General features: G+C 37.1%; 3 protein-coding genes across 4 annotated transcripts in view; 2 read left to right on the top strand and 1 right to left on the bottom strand.

The window, feature by feature from the left end:
• The window catches only part of LOC134824357 (uncharacterized), a 50,053-nt gene extending 48,731 nt beyond the window's left edge, over window positions 1-1,322 (top strand). For both annotated transcript variants that reach the window (XM_063836248.1, XM_063836249.1), the window contains exons 8-10: window positions 152-261; window positions 423-552; window positions 827-1,322. In XM_063836248.1, coding sequence (XP_063692318.1) covers window positions 152-261; window positions 423-552; window positions 827-849 — 263 coding nt within the window. In that variant the 3' untranslated portion in view covers window positions 850-1,322. The remainder of the gene's footprint in view (window positions 1-151; window positions 262-422; window positions 553-826) is intronic.
• LOC134824344 (NAD(P) transhydrogenase, mitochondrial-like) overlaps window positions 1-19,398 on the bottom strand; it is a 1,149,555-nt gene that overhangs the window by 325,207 nt on the left and 804,950 nt on the right. The window lies entirely within an intron of this gene.
• LOC134824347 (deoxyribodipyrimidine photo-lyase-like) lies at window positions 11,146-17,614 on the top strand. The gene is made up of 7 exons (XM_063836235.1): window positions 11,146-11,300; window positions 11,630-11,804; window positions 12,089-12,258; window positions 12,456-12,625; window positions 12,849-12,988; window positions 13,298-13,414; window positions 15,740-17,614. The coding sequence occupies exons 1-7, from the start codon at window positions 11,220-11,222 to the stop codon at window positions 17,236-17,238; spliced, it is 2,352 nt and encodes a 783-aa protein (XP_063692305.1). The 5' UTR covers window positions 11,146-11,219; the 3' UTR covers window positions 17,239-17,614.

The following is a 19,398-nucleotide window of genomic DNA, read 5'->3' as shown; positions in this document are numbered from 1 at the left end:
TATGTTTCTATTCTAGGTTTTCAAGTGAAGGATGAAAATGTCAACCCGTATAGTCATCAGTCCTGCTTCATAAGAATTTAATCGAATGTGTCCGCTAAAATGTGTCCTCCAATTAAAATGTGTCCTCAAATACCTAACCTGTACTTTTTAGCCGCGTCCCTTGGTACAGCAATTGGACTGCGTGTAGCTACTAAGGGTCATGCTCAGCAATATTTCAACGAAGCAATGAGCAGAACTCTGGCCAAAATGCTTTCTGAAGAGGTCAGTTTCTTTTCACTTGGTTTTCAACATATACTGATTTATTACTCCCTTTACCTCTTTGTGTATGAGGATTTATATGATTCGCTCCGCCAATAAAAGGGATACCTGTTCCGAATTTGCTCAAAGAGCTTCAACTCATGTTATCACCAACTTCATCGCAGTTTGACCTGAATTTCCTCGAGATGGGTATCAACCTGCAAAAAGCTGACTTGATAAAATTTACGCCCGGAGTTTGTTTCGTGTTCATTGTTGGGGGTTGTTTTGTCATGCTTATTTCAACTATACTTGCTGGTAAGTTACGAGACAACATTTTATATTTATATCATCATACAATATGCATGTTACATTAATACATTATGTTTATAATACATTGTACATATTGTTATGAATCAATGATTAAATGATATTTAAATAATGTAATACGACATAAAAACGACACAATTCTTCAAGAGTTTGAGTTGACATTATCATCATCCACTGTTCTCTAAAATCCATTTTCTTAAACCTCTTTATAATAAAGAAAGATTCGGCGCCCGGCGGTAAATTTTAAAACTTCTCTTTTCAGAGTTGGCCCGAAACCTAGGCTGAACGCAACATTTCTCACTACATGAAAAGTGTACACACCATCAGACGTTGACCCCTTTCTCACAATTCTCCGATTCAACTTATCTGATATGATGTGTTTCAAATATACGCCAGAAAATGTCTAGATACAAACTTTTAGGGTTCAATCAAAGCTTAAGTTAAATATTGTTTAATATTGTATGATATTAAATTGACGTCAGATAAAATGCACGGGCACATGCTGCATGAAGTTTGAGTTTGATTGCCTCTTCTACTTTTTTCTTTTATCTTTGATATCTTTGAACAGAATAATATTTTGATTTTCAGGAGATCAAATTTTTACATAAAATATTTTATTGGTTTCAGAAATGCTTTTTATTAATTTTTAAGTCCCGATTTATCGGAACTCTCATGGAAATTTAAGTTCGGTGACCCAATGGTACTAGTAAATATCAGTGTTGTACAACTCGGTAGTAATATCTTTAAAATTATTAGAATCCGTAGTTTTCTTGAAAATGTAAATATAATTTAAATTAAATTCGCAATTAATTCGGTCACGGTGTATAATAAATCGAAATCAGCGAATGCACTCAAAACAGCAGCCAGCATACATATAAAAGCTCTCAATAAAATTAGTTCTATGTCTTAGCTAGCCGGGATGGCAAAGATATACTATCAAACCTCAGAACACAGAAACGGCATGACTTATAATAATATATATCAATTGTCAAAAGTGCGGTTGCTCTTTCGTTAGAACTCGGCACCAGGTTATTTGTTACACTTTCAAAGAAATAAATACTTATCGAAATCAAAATAGTTTTAAACCAGTCTCTCTAAATGTTTTAACTCAAAATTTGTCCAGAGACCAAGTGATGAGCTCCAAAACCAGCAAGGCAAACTCTTAACTCAAAATTTTTCCAGAGACCAAGTGATGAGCTCCAAAACCAGCGAGGCAAACTCTTAACTCAAAATTTTTCCAGAGACCAAGTGATGAGCTCCAAAACCAGCAAGGCAAACTCTTAACTCAAAATTTTTCCAGAGACCAAGTGATGACTAGCTCCAAAACCAGCAAGGCAAACTCTTAACTCAAAATTTTTCCAGAGACCAAGTGATGAGCTCCAAAACCAGCGAGGCAAACTCTTAACTCAAAATTTGTCCAGAGACCAAGTGATGAGCTCCAAAACCAGCAAGGCAAACTCTTAACTCAAAATTTTTCCAGAGACCAAGTGATGAGCTCCAAAACCAGCGAGGCAAACTCTTAACTCAAAATTTTTACAGAGACCAAGTGATGAGCTCCAAAACCAGCGAGGCAAACTCTTAACTCAAAATTTGTCCAGAGACCAAGTGATGAGCTCCAAAACCAGCGAGGCAAACTCTTAACTCAAAATTTGTCCAGAGACCAAGTGATGAGCTCCAAAACCAGCAAGGCAAACTCTTGACAGAGCGGCTGGGACGCCAAAACGGGAGCTGCACACTTGCCAACACCCATCTCCAGAGACTGCAGTCTCGGTGCTACCTCAGTGCAGTTCTTGGCTCGGAGGTAGGGCCGAACCATTTCATCATTCATTATGCAGTTTTGTGCGATGAGGCCAATGTAAAGCAGGACACTTGCGTCGAAGAGGATCTCAACAGAGCAGCTCACTAACGTCTGTCTCATCTCCACTCGGCGGGTTTGTGACAGATTAGTGATGGTTGCCGTGGATTTGGAGTAGCCCACCACATAGATGCAGCTGAGAATGAGGGACAGGATAAAAGACAGATATGTGGACCCTATAACTGTCACCCTCCAGATATCCTCCCATTTGAATACTTCCTCACATCCGCCCTCCCTCGGCTTGAAGTTAACGAGAAACATAGTGCCAGACAGGAATAAAGTAGTGGTCATAACCCACTGTCCCAGCGTTGTTCTAAGTAGCCACTTGGAAAAGCCAACCTTGTGTCGCCGGAAGAAGAAGGGCCGAAAGATCATGACGTTCTGGAAGGAGTAGAGAATCGTGGTGAATATCTTGTAATCAATGATGGCGACTCTAATCAAACTGGACATCGCACCAGCTACCGTCATGTACAGCAAGGCGCTCTTTCCCATCTCCTTACTAGCCACGAAGTAGGTTCCTTCAGAGAGAGCGAACAAGGTTCCTACCACAACTATCCATATTGAAGATGAACATTTGGTTATCTTAACCACCGAATTGTAATATTTTTTCTTCAGTTTGACTGTTAGTCCAACTAGTCCGATGATGATGAAGAAGACTGCGATTATCATGGTCCAATAGAATAAATCTTCTTCGTAGAGTACCTCATATTCGGTGGTGCTGTTCAATCGGATCTCGGAGTAGTTTACCAACGTTTGCAGCTTCTTCCATGATGGATCGTCTTTGAACTTCTCCCTTAGATTGTTGTTGGAGAATTGTAGCACCATGTTAACGTTCAACGATTCGTTTTCGTAGTGTATTCGAGCCATTCCATGCTCATGTAGCCAGTCAGTCAAGTCCTGAGAAAATCAACGTTGGAAAATCACAAAACAACTTTCAAAAATCAAAACTGTACCTTACACAGTTGACTATGCTTTTGATTTGATATTGTATTTTATTGAATTAATTTATATAACATTTATATTACATTTAAACTATTGTCCAATTTATCGACATCAAATGAAAATAAACCTTATCATACCACTAGAAACTCCTGATACTAACACCATCAGTAAAATAGACACTATGATTTTTCACTTCTTGTGGGGTTGTAAGAGGGATAAGTTGAAACGTGATATTGTTACTTCTCCTCGTGAATGTGGGGGTCTAGGTCTCTTCTATACTAACAATTTTATTATAGGTTTAAAAGTGTCACTTATAGGAAAAGTTATCGATCCTAATTTCCAACATGCCTGGAAAAATATTATCATCAATCAGCTTTTACACCCAAATATACCAACTGTGTGTATAGAAAACTGTCTCACATTAAAGAATACTGGTTTTACCTTTAACCTTCTTCGCCATTATAAGCTTTGGAAGTCTATTTCTTCACAGTCAAGTAAGAGTACAGTCAACCACTGTGTGTGGGGAAGCGACGTAATAACCGACATTGGCTCCAAGCTCTGGAACGATATTCTTATTGATAGAAATATCATCTATCTTTCTGATTTCGTTTCAGAGGAAGGTAACCTCTTAAGTTTTCAGCAATTTCTGAGAAAGTGGGGCCAAACAAGTAGTATAATCTCTTCGACTCAATATGCGAGTATAAAATTGGGAATACGTCGATTTAATAATACCGATACGTTTACAAGTAACATTACATTTATCGATACCCAACTTTCACTTCGCTTTTGGGGAGGTAGGAATACCCCCAACTCTAGAGATACTCCTCTCACTATCAAAGGTAGAAACATTAGAGATACCATGTCTAAGCGTTTAGATCCCAGCACCCTTCCTCCAATGAGGAACTGGAGTGCTAACCTCTCCTTAACGGATATTGATTGGATTAGTATTTTTACGGATATTTTTACTTCGTTCTCAAATAACTTCAAACTTATTCAGTACCAATATAAGCTCCTTCACCGGATTAGTACTTGTCGGTACATGAGATATAAAATGAAGATTGAAAAAGATAGTCCAAATTGCTCGTTATGTAATCACAACCTCGAAACTATCTCTCACATATTTATTGACTGTCCAGCCACAAGCTCTTTCCTACAGGGAGTAAATCTGTTTATTAGATCGAATATTGACGCAAATTATGACGACCCATATCGCCACTATTTGATTTGCTTAAATCACAGAGATAAAAGTGTTAACTTCATAAATTCGGTTTGCTGTTGGTTTATTGGAAGGAGTTTCCAGAACAAGGAACCCCTATTCTGGGAGCGATATCTTAAACATCTTAAGCTTTTCTTATTAGGTGAAAAACCGGATATTATACGGTGCCTTAAAGACGTTATACCTTGATGACCATTTTATACCCAAAGTTCTGGATCCACTATACACTCTTGTTTATTTATTCTCTCGAAATTACAGCCGTGCCTTACCTTTACCCTTTATTTCACAAGTTGTAGCCAGTGGAGTTATCTCCACTACTAGTATTGATATAGAGTCATATTTAAAACCAGTAGTATCTCTCCTTTTTCTCTCCATCTTATGTGCATTTTATTACTCTATATCCAATGACTTTATTCGACGTATTATCTAAAAGAACAAAAAAAATTGTGTGCGTGTGTTTTTATATTTATTTTGCTACGGCGCATGTGAAACCCCAGGGCATCCAGCACCGGAGAAGCTGAAATGACACTCTCTGAACCCTTGGTGCCGCTCAGATTTTGCCTCTTGGCTGGTAAGCCGAGTCTTGATCGATTAACTCAGCTTCTTCGGTACAACACAGACCGGAGGGTACTATTAGCCGCTTTGCCGGTGGTATCCTCCTGGTGTCCTGGGGTTTGGCAGGTTCCTCATTTAAAAAAAAAAAAAAAAAAAAAAAAAAAAAAAAAAAAAAAAAAAAAAAAAAAAAAAAAAAAAAAAAATGAAAATAAACTATGATAGAGTTCAGCTCAGATCATATCTCAAATTGTAAATGTTACGTGTACAAATTAGCAAGTAACAGTTCAGATCATGTCTCTAATTGGAAATGTGTCGTATTGAAATCAGATCACAATTTCGGACAGATGTCGGTTTTTTTTTTCTGGTACCCTGAGTCGGATAGATGTCGCTGTCGGACAGGAGTTGTTACCTTACTAAAAAGATACACATTTCAGGCGAATACAATTTTCTTCTACAACATTGCTATCATTTTTTGAAGATGTACTTGCCCACATACTCCCTATAGACCAGCGAATCTTCTTCAAAGTTTGTCTATTAACCCAAAAATCAGTTCACGGTACTGCATCTGGTTACCTCAAAGCATTACTGGATGTGGATGTAGTGGATATAGAACTCTTAAACTCTTATCTGTGACCAGGTCGACGAGACCGGATGACCATCTCATGCTCAAGATACCAAATAATAAAAAGTCCAAAGTTGATGACAGACGTTTCTCAAGCCATGCACCGGTTTAACCGGTGCATGGCTTGTTCCAACCGTTCCGGTTGCATGGAACTCTCTTCCGCTGATGTTGAGAAGTATTACTGATACCAACTGTTTCAAGCGAATGTTAAAGAATCATTAATATAATCAGTTCTGATGTTTTTTCTTTCCATTGTCTTCACTTTGCAAGACACGTTGGCTTTTATTTTTTACCGCACTCCATTTTATGTCTTGATCTCTAACTTTCTAGGATCTGTCTCTTTCTTGATTGATTATGTCACTGTACTTACCTTTATTATACCTACAAGTACATGTATTGTATGGTTTCTGCTTCTATTTAGTTTAGTGTGGTTTACAATAAAAGATGTTTTAATTATGTATTTGCCTTAATATGATGAGTTATACTTTGTTCACTTTTACACATTTGCTCACATCACTCACAGTCAGCCGCTCTGACATGTTTAACCACCTTCCTTGTGTTGTTGGTTAATCATATGAGCGGGATATAAATACCTCATTTCATTTCATACATTGTAGATAAGATGAAATTTGCCATTTACCCAATGTTGGATCATTACTCCATCCATCTCGATCCATAAGTCCATCTTTTCTGGAACTCCTTCGTTTACGAAATCTCCCGGTTCGATTTTGGAGAGAATTTCTTTATAAAGGTCTAGGTTTGTCATTTTGACCGTCTAGGGATATTTTATTAACGTAAAAAGAGAGCTAGTTATTTTTCCGTCCGTCAGCCAGCAAGAATTAGGTGCAAATTCGTATCAAAATCGCAAAATTAATAAATAATGTTGTCTCTTGACATCACTTTAGATTTAAACGGGTTCCTGCTATATTTTAGTCTTTATATTTATAAATAACCGCAATCAATTCAGGTTTTTTAGGCAAATACAACGCACAAGGTTTTGGAATAACTAGGTTATCACTATTGTTATCAATGAAATTCCGAAAACAGTTGTCCATTGTCAGATCTAAGCTAGATTAAAGAAAAAGCATAAATTTAATTGACGTTCCGATTAATATGGAAAATCACTCAATTTCATCCCATTATCGAAATTTTGTGATGCACTAAAACTGAGAGAACTAACTTGTGACACTAACTGTCAGGTCAATAGAAGTTGAATGTGATCCGATTATTTGCTTAGATTGTCTGCTCAGCAGATGTTTCGAAAATAAAAGATTCTATTTCGGGGCCTATCAGGGCGTACCTTGGGCACCGGGCGGGCGTTATCCTGGATACAGATACCATCTTTATCATGGTAATGATATAACCCCACAAAATAGATTGCACTAACGCAAATTACTGGGCGGTGCTCAGCCTTTCATTCCGCCAAATCTCTATTCGGCAGAATATATGTTTAAGAACAATGAACATTATAGACTGGGGTCCCCAGGTAACAACGCAAAATGCAAATGAAGATGGATGCTGCCACGTAACGGACGTTTTTGTGTCTTAGTTGATTTTTACGACTTGCCCTGGATCAATATAATACGCACTGTCACGTGACTCAGACGCCCGCTGCAATTTGCTTAGCGATCTACTTCTAATGATCGTGCTGTTTTTGTTGATACTACAAAGAAAATTTTAAGTATCCTAACAAAAGAATCGTTGACAAAGGTGAATTCTGCAACATCCTTGACAAAGGTGAATTTTGCGACATCGTATATATTTACTTTCTATTAGTTGTAATTTTAATACAATTTTGGAAAAGAAAGAAACAAAAAATGAAGAAGGTTGAATTGTTGAATTGAAGCTAAAATTTGAATTGAAGCTAAAGTTTGAGGATCAAAAATAACTGTACCTTACTAAAGTTGCTAATTTAAGGCTTTGAAAGAAACAACAAAACTTTTGTTGAACAAAAGCTACTTGGCAAAGTACCACTGACAAGTGAGCTCGGTTCTTTTCTATTATTTTTCAAAGAGAGGTTGGACCAGGGTGGCCCCAGAAGAATGGCACGTACATCAGTCGAGTGTGACAACCGATGCATGATTATTGTGCTAGTAAGTGTCCCAGTCTTACTGCGAGCGTGCTAAATCACTCTACAGTCGATCTTCGAGATTGTTCTAAAAGGGCCCCCGACAGTTGAAACCAACTTCAATCGATGTATTTTCGGACGCTGATTCCGAATCACCCCCACAGGAGGACTATAGTGCAAAGAAACGTTGCTGCTAACTGCTGCTCACTGCTGCTCACTGCTGCTCACTGCTGCTCACTGCTGCTCACTGCTGCTCACTGCTGCTCACTGCTGCTCACTGCTGCTCACTGCTGCTCAAGCTACTGCTAACTACTGCTAACTGCTGCTAACTGCTGCTCATGCAGCAGTTAGCATATGCAGCATGCATATGGTTAAAATACTCCCCTGACAAGATATTGGCGAAAAACTGTCTCGATCACGTGATATATATGACCGTATAAGGACGTTAGTCTAATTTCTCGTTATTGTTTACTGGGCCGCGCTCTCTTATGTTTATGAACATGATGATAGCCTGAGGTCCCCAGGTAAGTTATGGTTAGGGTTTTCAGCATATGCTTTTGTTATATTATATTAAGGATTGGGTTAGGTTTATAAACCCTAAATTTAGGGTTGGGATCAGATTAGAGGGTATTTAGGGTTTCGAATAGTCATTCAGGACTTGTAGGTTTATAACCTACCAGGACGCGCGCCGAGTTGGACTCGTCGACACTCGACGGTTCCTAATATTTTACTGGGCGGCGCTCAGCAGCAGTCATTCCGCCGAATCTTTATTCGGCGTTATGTTTATGAACATAATAGCCTGGGGTCCCCAGGTAACAAATACTTGGATCAAATATTTTACGAGTATCACCCGTTAATTCAGGACTTACCTGGGGATCGGACCCCAAGCTATTATGTTCAGATTTGGCGGAATGACAGGCTGAGCGCCGCCCAGTAATTCAGGACCAGCTAGAGAACGGTTTGAAAAAGTCACGTGACAGTCGAGTGTAAAGTAGGCCGTGTGCCATGTCGACCATAAGACGCGTACGCTGACCATATGAATGGTTTTTTAGCTCGTATTTTGGCCAGCACATTATTTCGGAAACAATTTGACATACGTTGCATGCCACTTTTCGCGCGCGAAGCGCCGCCGCCGAATGGGATACGTAACATGTACCAAGAAAGGCTCTTACTAAATCGCTCGCCCAAAAATTTCACGTGACTTTGGTTTTTTTGGTTTTGCAGCCGTACAAAACGGTTTTACATAAACCCTAATCCCAACCCTAACCCTAACCATAACCCCGAAGCTATCAATAATCTTAACCACAACCCTAACCCTAACCCGAGCCCTAAATAATCGAATTCACGTTTTACTAGCCTGTCACGTGACCAAAACGGTTTTTTGCCCATAACTCTCCAGGGAAGCATTTTAACCCTACGTCATGGGGGGTGATTCGGAATCAGCGTCCAAAAATACACCGATTCAGATCACTTTCATGCCTAAAGGGCCTTTTCACAAGAATTTTCTTAAAATTTGGGCGAGCGATTTAGTAGGAGCGATCAAGAAACAATCAAAAGTTATAATACTTCCCATATAACAATTTTGTTGAAATTTGGTCAGCTTGTAGGTAAACACTTATGTTTTACTAAACCTAAATTAGTTTGAGCAATTTCGATGGTCAGAATTTGAGTTATCAACGAATTTATACCTATTTTGTCATTTTTAGACCTCTCAATCATGAATCAGGGCTAATCTCTCCCAACTAAATTAGGTTCGGTAGTTAAGTATGATTGGAAGGTTCTGACAAATTTTCAGTATGATTCATGTTTAGGAACCGAAAATATGACAACATAATACGACAAAAATCAACGAATTTCGTCAAATTACGCGACTTTTACACCTAATTTTGCTCCAAAACACAAAAGCCGCGCACCATCAAATATAATTAATAAAGCTTTTAGGCGAAACTCACTGATCATTCCAAAATGGTATGACAAATTTGGTACTGTGAAAATTCTCACAGTCTCTAGAAAATTGCTCTAACCAGCAGTACGCGTAGACACATGGCTATGTGAATCTAGAAAACAATGGTACAAAAATTTTGAAAATCCGAGGCCGAGCAAGTTTATTTTATCAGTGATACTGGACAGAGTTAATATGAAAGTAATTTGGTACCCCGTATAATAAAATTTGCTATGTTTATTGAGTTCTTCATTGCGTTGGCATAATTCAATGAAAAGGCTTGAAGTTTTTGTTCAACTTGACGTGGTTTGTTTATATATATATATATATATATATATATATATATATATATATATATATATATATATATTAAGCATGCAGGACAATTAAGAATTCAAATACATTTCATCCCATCAATAACTTATTTCAGTCAATATAAGTATGGACATCACCGCGCTGTTCAGTCAGTGAAACAAAAAATAAAAATTTCAGTTAAACAAAAATTTCAATTTTATGCCATATTACAGAGTAAACAAGTTTACAATAAATCAATTTGATATTTAAAGGAATCCTAATTCAATGTGTAGTATGGTCGTCACTCTTTAAATAGATTAGATATAGGTTGACGGAGCAAAGGAGTGTGTGTGCTGTTCGCTTTTGCTTACACCAAACGGCAACCTATGTTGTCAACATGCACAACAGTTTTAACTGTTGTGCTTAACTTAAAGTTAAGGAATCATCAACGCTAAATTACAAAAGCCAACAATACAATTTAATAGCATATGACAGTTATATATATAACATGACACATAAACGTAACAGTAAAGAATAGGAAGCTTAATCACACTGTGCTCACAAGGAATTTAGGTGGCTGCAATTTTTTCCATTCGATTTTCAACATTTTTTTGGTGAATCCATTTTGATTAAATTACTTAAGTTAGTCCCATGGCCTAGGTTATTATGTTCATGTTTTTTTAGTCAGGAACACCGGTAATGATAATGGTGTTAGACTAAAAGGAATAAGGTTGTCTAGTTTGATCCAGTGACAAGTTTATTAACGCAGCTGCTAAACTCTCAGCATAACAACTTTTGCATTGCATATATAATATAATGCTAAGTTGATATGCTAAGATTTCTATAATGTAATGATTTCATTGTAGCTCGATCTTTAGGCCCCCTGTTCCACAGCTGTGTAAATAGCGATCGGCCAACAGTAGGTGCTGCAGTCTACTGTAATCTACTATCAAGTGCTATAACAATGCTAATAAAATAAGGATTGTTTGGCTGCAATTTAGTCGTCATGCTTGAGGTGATGTTGTACATTGCCTGTACTTGTGTGCCTAAAATGGGTAAAATTAATCTTTAATATTTCCTGTTAAGATTATGACATAGCGCTCCAGAGAAGATGTGAAAGAAAACAGTGCTGATTTGAGCCCCGTGACATCAGTCAATGACATGCAGGAACACAAGAAAGGGTGCAGCTATCACTGCCAGAGATGCAGTATGTTTATACCTGTTCTGTTTGTACTGGCGTTGGTAAGTTACTTTTTACTCTAGAGGATAATGTCCTGGCTCTATAGTCCATATAGCGGTCACAATGTCTTATCATAACTTCAATAAAGAAGTCCAAAAACAATATTAAGAAACTCCAACTGTCAACTGCAACTGACTGGACAAATATTTATGCTGATACATTTTGTGTATTTTTTTGATGAAATCACTTAAAGTTAAGTTACTTATAAGCATAATGCTTATCTTTTTGATGTTCCAAAATTATACTGCTTTAGGAGCTTGCATATTTTTGCTATATTATTTACTTTACATAGTTACATTGATCAATCCTAGATCAACATTTTCCTTATCAGATTGGTTGGTCGTACTACGCATTCATAATAGCCTATGGTGGTAGAATAGAGAATCTAACAACACGGATAATAGTGTCCATCCTCTATCACATAATATTGGTACTGTTCCTTTGGAGTTATTTGATGGCAATATTTACCCGTCCTGGACGTCCTCCTCCTCAGTACTATCTAACTGGTAACTTTACAAATTTATCTTCCTCAAATGTATCATTAAGTATTTTAGATGATAATAATTCTTGTGCAGATTTATGGCCCTGTAACAGTTTTCTAATAAAGTCGTTATCAATAGTGTTGTATAATGAAATTTTACAAAAATAGAAGTGTAATTTATAAGACGTGTACAAATATGTACAATTATGTACAAATATGTACAAATATTTGTACAAATATGTACTGGTATTGGTATTCTTTGTTTTTTAAACTTACAGTAGTAGTATTATAAATATGATGTTATTCCAGAGGATGAGCATCTGAATATGCGCGCTACAGATCGCGGCAGGGAGATTCTACAAACAGTAAGCGCAAGGGTAACCGTGCAGGAGCGTACCAGCACTGGCGCCATGAGATACTGTGATATTTGTAAATGTATCAAACCAGATAGGGCCCACCACTGCTCAATGTGCATGCAGGTTGGTGGGTATTTAAACATAACCTGATTTGTTTTGCAAGATTTCTAATGAACTAACTGTGTTATAACTCAATTAGTTCAAACGTTTGAAAAACATCTTCAACACCCTGATTCAGGACTGTGTCTTATGCTTTAAAAGCTCTTTAAAATTTAAAATTCTTGTAACAACTCTCTTAATCCAACATGTTAACACTACAGTGCGTATTAAAGATGGATCACCATTGCCCTTGGGTTGGAAACTGTGTTGGGTTCACCAACTACAAGTACTTTGTCCTCTTCCTCTTCTACACATGTCTTTACACTTTATTTATCACTCTCTGTTGTATACCATATATAACTAATGTCTGGAGACATCGCAGCGATGACCCGTGAGTTCACTTGTTTATTTTTTAAATGTTATTTTTCATTAGGGCTAGCTTTTGTAGGGGCAAAAAACTTTTAATAAAGCTTCCTTTTACAGTATCTTTGTATTAACAAGAAATATGTAAATTCAACATCTTCTTGTATTGGTTTGTGCTCCTAAATAATGTTGAATTCACCCCTCTTTTACAACCCCTCATAAACCCCTCTTTTACAACCCCTCTTTTACAGGCTGAATTTCCACGTGTTAATAATGTTCCTGATAAGTTTAGTGTTCTTCCTAACTGTATTCGGGCTCTTCAGTTTCCACATTTACCTTCTCCTACACAATAAAACTACCCTCGAAAGTTCTAGAGCTCCATGCTTTAGAGGTTCGTAGTTACATTTTTCAAATTTTTTCATTGAATTGTTCTGCTTTGAAATTGATGCTAAATTGTTCCCATTTTTTGCTATATGATGCATATTTTTGTCATCTTTATCTACTCAATAGTGTATTTATGTTCCGACCTCTTACATGTTTCACGAAACAGGATGAATAAATATGTTTTACTTTCTATGGGAAATATGTAAATAGCATCCCTGCAACTTCTAAAACCCAACTCTGACAAGTTTTCACATTTTATTTCATGTCGAAATTTATCAATTTATTAATTAATTAAATCCTCTGCTCTCCTTGACAGGAGGGTTTGCAGACTCAAAACACTACGATCTCGGTGGGTACGACAACTTCAAACAGATATTCGGAGACCAGCCACAGCTTTGGGTTCTTCCTGTCTTTACAGCCAAGGGAAACGGTAGTGAGTTTGAGACACGTGCGTACACAAACGCGCGCACAGACGTTCCAGCCAGGACACCTAGTTTGCCATGATGATGTTCTGCGTTAAATTTGTAATCATGGGTACCACATAAGGTTGCCAAAACATTCTCAGATGTTCATAAGAATTGAACTTACTTGTGCCTTTATATAAGAGTATAAGGAATCTTCTAATCTATTCTCGATTGGTTGTTTTGAGAACGGTCATCATGATCTATTAGCTTGAACAAAATTAGAATCCACATACCTAGACCTACCACCCAAACTAGTTGTTTGTAGTGAAGATTTAACATAATGTTGTAGTTAACTTTTAGCTAGTCTGCACTTTTTGAAGGTGCAACCTCTTTGTTCTGACACGTGACAGCAACTGCAAGCTGATTGGTCTATTGTTGTCACTTGCTAAAACAACATTTCTCCTCCTGCAATGTGGGCAACAATTAACTTAACAGAGAGTTCACAAGATCTGCTGACCACATTGCTTTAATTCTGGCCCACCCCGTCCAGCATACCCGCATCTCAACCAATTCAGAGAGTATTATTGTATTATTGGATATTCCACACAAAGCATGAAATTGTGCTGTATATGAGTGGTGATTTCGCTCTGAGAATCAGGGTCAGTAGCTCAATTGGTAGAGCAAGAGACGCGAAATCTCGAGGTTCTGGGATCATTCCCCAGTTGTCCCTAGTTTTTCAGAATTAATCATCACATATAGACATCATGAGAGTAGGCCTGGCCATCTCGAAGTGATAATAATTCAGAGAGTATTATTGGAATGTCGGCATGTGGTTTTATCAGATAATCGTGTTTTGTAAATAGGGAGTAAACCACCTCTTTGGCGTAAATCGTATATTTGATATTTGATGATTATGCCATAAATAATATTGTGAAGTTAATTTTAGCTTTGATTTGTTTTTGAAAAGTGATTATTTTGATCGATAGTTGTAAAAATACAATTACATATCGTATTTTGACAACTATTATCAATATATTAAAATTCTTAGAAGTTAATCATGAAATATTCTCAGCCTGTTTCTTGTCGGATTATAGCTGATTATTATATATACGAGACAATCAGCGACTAATTATGTACTAATTGGTATTACCTTAATCAGCACAATGTTATACTATTCTTATTAGCAAATACTAAATTATCAGATCTGATCTTATAATTTTTCTACTCTTTTGATAAGGGAAATTTCGAGTTTTTTAATCGAACATAATGATATTGTTGTAATAGTACAATAATAGTAATAGTACTATGTTTACAGTATGCACTGAAGGGGTATCCTAGGAACATAATGATATTGTTGTAATAGTAATAATAGTAATAGTACTATGTTTACAGTATGCACTGAAGGGGTATCCTAGGAACATAATGATATTGTTGTAATAGTAATAATAGTAATAGTACTATGTTTACAGTATGCACTGAAGGGGTATCCTAGGAACGTAATGATATTGTTATTAACGTAATGATATTGTAATGATATTGTTATGATATTGTTGTAATGATAATATAGTACTAATGATATTGTTGTGGATATCAATGATAAGATAAGAATGTTTGTCACGACGTGTGAAATTTTTAAATAATGTCGTGTTTTCAATTGGACTATTTTATTGTATCCTTATAAAAATTGGGTTATATCTTGGAAAAAGAATTATTTCTGCACGAATTGTGTTTAAATATTCCTGAGCTGTGATTGGATGACACAAGACACGTGATGTGAATGCTAGCTTGTGATTGGACCAGTGTTACTAGGGTGAACTCCACGTGTCAATTATTGTCCTGCACTGTAAGAACTACGCATAGCACGGGTTATATTAGTGTAGACAAATTTAATTAGATAATTTTGCTACCATATTGTCCATATGATATTGGTTGTTGTTTGGAATGGTAGGCTTGCAGAGTATGTTACTGTATATATAATTAAACAATTATAAATTCTTGCTTACTCTTCTTTAGATTAGACTTATTGTTGTTTAATAATTCCTTTGTTCACTTTAAAGTAAAATATATAATTATTTAATAATCATTTTTCCTACCATTAATAGAGTTTCATTTGGGCACATAAAATATATGTTTTATTCTATATATTTTATGACAATTGCATCTAAATTTTACAGTAAAATTAAGTATAGTCATTAGTCACCTTTAAGTCGTAGTGAAGAATCCTTATCAATGAATTCAAATTGTATCATAATCAATTCCCATGAAAATTATCTATCAAAATGAATTCAAAATAGTTAATTCCTTGTTAAACGTTCATTAAAAATATTTTTGCGATAACAACTGCACCTTTCAAGGAATCATCGAAGAAGAAACAATGACTTCCGACACAGAACCACCCGCAAAAAAGCTGAAACAAACGGAAGAAATAAAATTCAACATGAGCAGACTAAAGCAACTACACGGAGCAAAGGGCGCTCCAACAAATGTAACCGGGGTTGCGTACTACATGCATAGAGACCAGCGCGTGCAAGACAACTGGGCGATGATATACGCGCAGAGTCTCGCGACGCGCCACAACGCACCTCTCCACGTAGTCACCCTAATAACTACGATCCACCCCACTGAACCCGGCGCAACTCTCAGACATCTCAGGTTCTGTTTTGATGGTTTGAAGGAGGTTTCAGAGGAACTAGCCGAACTAAACATTCCATTCCACTTACTGATAGGCCAAGGCGCTGGCGACGGGAAGATTGCGGAGTGGATGAAACAGTGTGATGTTAATTGTCTAATTACAGATTTCAGTCCACTCCGACAGCACAGAGGTATTCTAAAACAACTGACCAGTGCGCTTCCAGACAACACCACAGTGTATCAGGTAGACGCACACAACATTGTCCCGGTAGAGGTTACTTCAGAGAAACAGGAATACGCTGCGCGCACTATCCGCAAGAAAATCACATCTCAGTTAGGAACGTTTCTCACTGAATTTCCCAAAGTTACACGACATGCTTTCGGTGATGCTTCAACAACAACTCGACATTTTGCTGACAAAACCGGATTATCAAAAGAGATGAAAGAAGACTGGGACTCAGTGTTACAAAGTCTAAAACTGGACTTCTCAGTGAAGCCCAGCGAGTTGTTTCAAGGTGGAACTAAAGCAGGTCTTGCTTGTCTCGAAGCTTTTGTTAAGAAGCGGATAAAGATCTACACCGACAAAAGAAACGACCCCACAGAAAATGCGCTCTCTAATTTATCTCCCTGGTTTCACATGGGGAACCTATCTGCGCAGCGCGCTGTACTGTACGTTAAGAAACACGCTAGCTCGTACAGCGCTTCCTTTATAGAAGAGTCAGTTGTGCGCCGGGAACTGTCTGATAACTTTTGCTTTTACAACCCTCACTACGACAGTGTTAAGGGGGCTAGCAAGTGGGCGCAGGAAACACTGGAGACTCACAAGGAAGATAAACGAGAGTTTGTGTACACGAGAAAGGAATTTGAAGAAGCTAAAACCCACGATAATCTCTGGAATGCTGCCCAGAGGCAGTTGGTGAAGGAGGGAAAAATGCACGGGTTCATGAGAATGTACTGGGCCAAGAAGATACTAGAATGGACGGAGAGTCCGGAGCAAGCACTGGAAGAAGCACTGTTCCTCAATGATCATTTCTCTCTGGACGGGAATGATGCTAATGGGTTTGTTGGGTGCATGTGGTCTATTTGTGGCATACACGACCAGGGATGGGGGGAGCGGGCTGTGTTCGGGAAAATACGGTTCATGAATTACAACGGTTGTAAGAGAAAGTTTGATATTGAAAAATACATTGCCAAGTATAATAATTATAAAGAGAAGAAATGAACTTAGCTTTTTGTTATCTTGTACTTTTGTGCAGTCATTAAATGGCATTAATATCCCTTTGTCATTCAGATAACTTTGAACAGTTAACAGTATGCTTGATGGAGATTAATGGCTTTTCTTTACTTGTTGAGATAATTGCTTATTTTTAATTTACTTATTCAATATTTTGATGTTTTTTGCATGACAGTTTATCATTATAATATGCAAGTTAAAAGCTTGCCATAAAATGTGACAGTGACCCCTTTATAATTTTGTATTTATTTCCATCGGATTGATTTATTTATTCAATTCTCATCCTTTAACAATGAAGCTGTGAGATATTTTCACATAATAATAAAATATTAAACTATTAATACATTTCAGTTTTCATTTAATGATTATTGAGTTTCAATTTTTCGTCTTCAATTTATACATGTAGTACGCACTACGAAATAATGTATAGAAATATTGAAAACGTACCAATGCAATTTAATTTACTTAAGCGTATTCAGATGAAATCAGCGCTTTATATACTAACATCACTGAAACTCAGCACTATATAATAAACCCTAACTTGCTGCAATCAAAGGACACATTTAAAAAAAGAGTAGAATGTAATTTTAGTGACATCATGCGCCAAATCCACACAACAATGTAGATCATTATGTATTACACTGTAGAAACCATCTCTTTTACCCGCTATTACAATGATGAATGATCTCATCGCAATGTCTAGCGCTACAATTGAAGGAATGTATTTGGTGAGTCACAAACTTGACATTTCTTCTAGTTAGATAACCATAATACAGCACAAAATTACAATCTCAGAAATATGACCAAATACCGTCTAAATACTTGAAATATTTAACATCAGCTCTGGAGTTATCCTCCGGTGTTGGATATACACATTGCAGATGTTGTCAACTCAACATCTAAACGTTACAACATGTCACCCTCTGTAACAGAGCATGACATTAACCAATAATTAATATAACACACGGATATTTATTATGTTTCTACATTCGAGCGACTTAAAAAACATAATTAATAAAACTTTACTCACGGCTTTATATTATCTAGACGTTTCTACAGATAACCCCACATCAACATAACTCTGTACCTAGTAGTGTTGAAACTCACACTTACCAACTCGACAATTAGCTGGGTACTTGCTAATAATACATGCAGTTAGCTAAGGAATGCTGGTTTCAACTGGAGGTATGCGCAGGGGGAACTACGTTATTCACCCATTAATGTGCTCACTTAATGTTGCTACAGTGTGGTGAGCTGTTGCAGTCTAGTGTGCTAGCTGCAGTGCTACTACAGCAGCTAATAATGCGCTATTTACAGTGTTTATCTAGCGTTGAGTGCATCAGGAGCTGAACATGGCACTTATTTTCATGTTGCTCTGGTGGTCACAATGTGTAGCACCAAGTGCCAAATTGTGTAGCTCTACAATGTGTAGCACCATGTGCGCATTCTCATGGGCCGTTTAATTAACTATCCCAGAAATATGAAACATACCATTTGAGAGCTGTTGATTCCACTGTTAATTAAACCAATAATTCACTATCTCAATCTAGTGGCCTATTGAATAACAACATTCCTTCTTGAATATCAACATTCCATCATACTAATGCACTGCCAGTTGTTATGATAACTGTAGTGAGAAACACACTAAAACACATTGTATCTGTATCATCGCTTTGTTTACACATAACTTTGCACAGAGCAAAGTGTACTGTGTACAATTATATTAAATATAAACATTACTTGTACACGCTACAGTTTCACTGTAAATCGGGACTCGAAAAATTGTGCTTTGGCTAAACACTATCTTCTGATCACACTCTAGTAGGAATCATAAAGTAACCACACCCTTGCAATTTGCATGGTACTCATTCTTAAATGTATAATCCCAGTAAAAACTCATGAAGATTAGTGACTGGAGATTACTCCATGAGTATGGAAGATAAGTAATGCCAGTTCAAGTTACACAATATGAAGTAAACACACAGTTTAGACTTTAGATAGACAATGTATTGAAAATATGCGAGCACAGCAGTGAAAACTGTGGTGAGCTGTGTGGATCTGTGGTGATCTGTGTGGATCTGTGTAGGTCTGTGTGGGTCTGGTATAGATTGTACTAGCTGTAGAAGTAACTAGTTTTGCTCTTGATCT

The sequence above is a fragment of the Bolinopsis microptera genome, chromosome 12 (genome assembly GCF_026151205.1).
Source record: "Bolinopsis microptera isolate Bmic1 chromosome 12, MBARI_Bmic_1.0, whole genome shotgun sequence".
NCBI lineage: Eukaryota > Metazoa > Ctenophora > Tentaculata > Lobata > Bolinopsidae > Bolinopsis > Bolinopsis microptera.
This window is presented reverse-complemented; position numbering and strand designations above follow the sequence as displayed.

Bases quoted from the DNA above. Each gene is read 5' to 3' on its own strand.
- LOC134824347 (XM_063836235.1), top strand. From the start codon at position 11,220: ATGCAGGAACACAAGAAAGGGTGCAGCTATCACTGCCAGAGATGCAGT. The intron at 12,989-13,297 runs GTTCGTAGTTAC...TCTCCTTGACAG, and splicing joins TAGAGCTCCATGCTTTAGAG to GAGGGTTTGCAGACTCAAAA. The intron at 13,415-15,739 runs GTGAGTTTGAGA...GCACCTTTCAAG, and splicing joins TACAGCCAAGGGAAACGGTA to GAATCATCGAAGAAGAAACA.